This window comes from Grammomys surdaster, unplaced genomic scaffold, assembly GCF_004785775.1.
Source record: "Grammomys surdaster isolate TR1022 unplaced genomic scaffold, NIH_TR_1.0 126391, whole genome shotgun sequence".
NCBI lineage: Eukaryota > Metazoa > Chordata > Mammalia > Rodentia > Muridae > Grammomys > Grammomys surdaster.
The window spans coordinates 868,443-871,712 of NW_021621185.1; the positions used below are offsets into that span (position 1 = coordinate 868,443).

Genomic DNA, 3,270 nt, shown 5'->3' on the forward strand with positions numbered 1-3,270 from the left:
AGGGGGAAGAAAAGGGGGAAAAGGGGGAAAAAGGGGGAAAAGGGGGAAAAGGGGGAAAAAGGGGGGAAAAAGGGGGGAAAAGGGGGGAAAAGGGGGGAAAAGGGGGGAAAAGGGGGGAAAAGGGGGAAAAAGGGGGAAAAAGGGGGAAAAGGGGGGAAAAGAAGGGGGAAAAGAAGGGGGAAAAGAAGGGGGAAAAAGGGGAAGGGGGAAGGGGAAGGGGAAGGGGAAGGGGAAGGGGAAGGGGAAGAGAAGAGAAGAGAAAAGAAGAGAAAAGAAGAGAAAGTAGAGGCCAACCATGAGCACTCGGAAAGGGGCGAGAGGACAGAGTGAAAGCAAGAAGGCAAGAGAGCAAGAAAGAGAGAGAGCAGAGGGGGCAAGCAGCCCCTTTTATAGTGAGTCAGGCATACCTAGCCCAGGTAACTGTGGGACGGAGTTAACAAATATGATAGTTATAGGCACACAACAAGAGTGTATGAAGATTTATGAGTGTATGTACATGAGTGTATGTGTGCTTATACATATTTGCCTATGTAAAAATTTTCCCTTTTGCTAGTGTGACTCTCTTCTTCTAGTTCAATAAAAGTTTTATTGCTCCAAGCCTCCTGCTCTCCTGGCCATTAAGGGTTCCAAGCAAGAGAAAAAGAAGCCTCAAGAGCTAATCCTTTACTTAATCCCCTGCATAAGTGTGTTAATTCCCCAAAGACCTGCAGCTTCTGGCATCAGAGTAACTTAGTAAGAGTTAAGTTTTCTAGCCCTTAATAAGCACAGAAAATTAAAGTAAGACTTAAGTGTATAATCAAGCACAGAAATTTAAAAAGTAAGCAAGAGTTAAGTTTCCTGTGCTAATCAAGTACAGACATTTATAAAGTAAATAATAGAGAGACAAAGAGTTAAGTTTCCTCAGCACTTAATGAAGCATAGAGCAATAAATAGGAAAGTTCTGAGCAGAGAACAGTAAGATAGGACTAAGTAGTAAAGTAGACCACAGAGAGTGAAAGAAAAAAGAAGCCAGCGGTTATCAACCAGAGAATAAGCAAGAAAGTGTTAAGTCTCCAGAAGCTATCAACTTCAGCATCCAGCATAGTTAGAAAGTCACAAGGCCAGAGGTCATCAATGTTTTGATCTGCATCCATCCAACATCTGTGCCCAGTTTAGCTCCTTCCCCTAATGCCCACAAGGGGCACCCAGCAGCAAGTTACATTTTATATACTTTCTCTTCTCACACATTTCTGTTTATTTTAAATAATATCCCTGCTCAATAAGAAGCTGTAAAACTAAGACCTTCATTCAGTTGCTGGGCTTAGGTATATGGAAAACAGCTGGACTTTACCCTGTGAATTTACAGATCATGGAAAAAGGTTCAGAGAACTTTGAATAGTGTTATTTCTTTCCGCAACTTTCTAGGACCTCATAATGTGAAGGAACTTACCCCATGAACTCAAGCACCTCCACGGGCATGCAGCTTACTGGATGAATTGAATACAATGGTAGTGTTTTGATAACAACAGAAACTGTAGTAAGAAATCAAGAGAGGAAAAATTTTCTTAATGAATTTTGATTATGATGAATTTTGATTATTTTTCTTAATGATTAAGAAAATTTTGGAATTATATACTCAATGACTATTCCTAATCTAAATGTTTTATATCACAGGTCCACAGATGTCACCTTAACTCTGAAAGATCCCCATTATCCCGACCATGACCTTGGAATCATTTTGCTGTCAGTCACCCTTACGCCTAAGGAAGGTGAACCCAGGGATGTGGTAAGTCTCCCTGATCCCTGGGCACACTAAAAGTTCTTTTTGGTCCTACTTGCTCATGTGCTCAGAGTCCCCTTAGGATACAGAAGTAACAATAAAGAACAGATGCACAGGAAATTCTAACCTGTTCTTGGTTTCTGTGAGTATCCTGTATATCACTCATCCATGCTTATTGTGTCTTCATCTCAAATTCCATGACCCACGTTCCAGATCAGAACCTCTTGTTGTAAATAAATAGATTTTTACCCCTTTATAATTTTAGTAATCAATTTCAGGCATGTTATATTGTAGTCAAATATTAGTATTCTTTCAGGGAATACACTGATTAGTGAATTGAATATTTGGAATTTCACATGGAGATATCTAAGACTATTTCGACTGTATTGCCAAATAGGTCATGACAAGGAGAATAAGGTGAAATTATAACAGAGTTTCTGCTCTCTGGTAGTTGTTTACTGGATAATTTGGTCTCTTCATGTTCTCAATGGTTTTCCATAGTGATTATTTCCATATCTCTGCACTAGCTATTTCTACTTCCTTGTACACCATGCTACTATGAGAAATGAACAAGGGTTGCAAAGGAAGCTGTAACTTCCACACTATTGAAGGAACCTGAACAAGTATCAGATGAGATCCCTATCAGTCAGCGTGTCAGATACTTTCTGCCACAATTTGCCAGAGATGGTTTGTTAGGCTCAATATTCATTTATACACCTGGAAAATACTATAGCTTGGACACCTTTTTGTATGAAATAAAATTATTAGAGGTTACCCCAAATACTCTTTCTATAGCACTTATATTCCCGTTTTAAAATAATGTATCATTCAAGTTGATATATATTATCTATTAAAAGATATCATTGACATTTTAATCAAGATTATAGGTAAAAATAGTGAATCTCCAAAACTTCAAAACTGAAGTTTTTTTCTAAACTCACCAAAAAAAAAAAATTATCAATTTAAGGAGAATTTCCTTCAATCCTTAAAAATTAAACAATTGTTATATAAGTTCATGTATGTTACTTAAAAACCTTATTTATAGGAAATCTTTCTACGTAGTACCTGCTGTGAGAACACAGTGTGGCTGGGTGTACATAGCACCCACTGTAGGTAGGGTGTGGTGTGGTGCAGATAAGTACACATGTGCATGTGGAGAGGCACCTGAGGAAACGCTTGTTCAAAGAATCCTATCACTTACAGAGTAAGTCATCAGTTAGAAGTCACCAGTAGCACCCACCAGGAAGTAAATTCTAGATTTCCAGTCCATAATTAGGAGTACATTTCAAATTTTCATTTTGTACTTTATTTAAATAATTGAGGTGCTCACAAGAAGCCCTATGGTAAGGCAACTCCTGTGCTGATATTTAGGACACATTAGAAATTGTGTCCAGTGATTCACTGAGAGAAACAGAAGATGACAACTAGTTTAGTGTTATGAAATAAAGACAAATTTATGAGACAACAAAACCAGGAAATAAAATAAGAACCAAAAGGAAGAAAGCTCAGGA

The 3,270-nt window shown here is 38.2% G+C and overlaps 1 protein-coding gene across 2 annotated transcripts in view; it reads left to right on the plus strand.

Moving 5' to 3' along the window:
• Mctp1 (multiple C2 and transmembrane domain containing 1) overlaps positions 1-3,270 on the plus strand; it is a 333,870-nt gene that overhangs the window by 79,271 nt on the left and 251,329 nt on the right. For both annotated transcript variants that reach the window (XM_028760130.1, XM_028760129.1), the window contains exon 4: positions 1,654-1,765. In XM_028760130.1, coding sequence (XP_028615963.1) covers positions 1,654-1,765 — 112 coding nt within the window. The remainder of the gene's footprint in view (positions 1-1,653; positions 1,766-3,270) is intronic.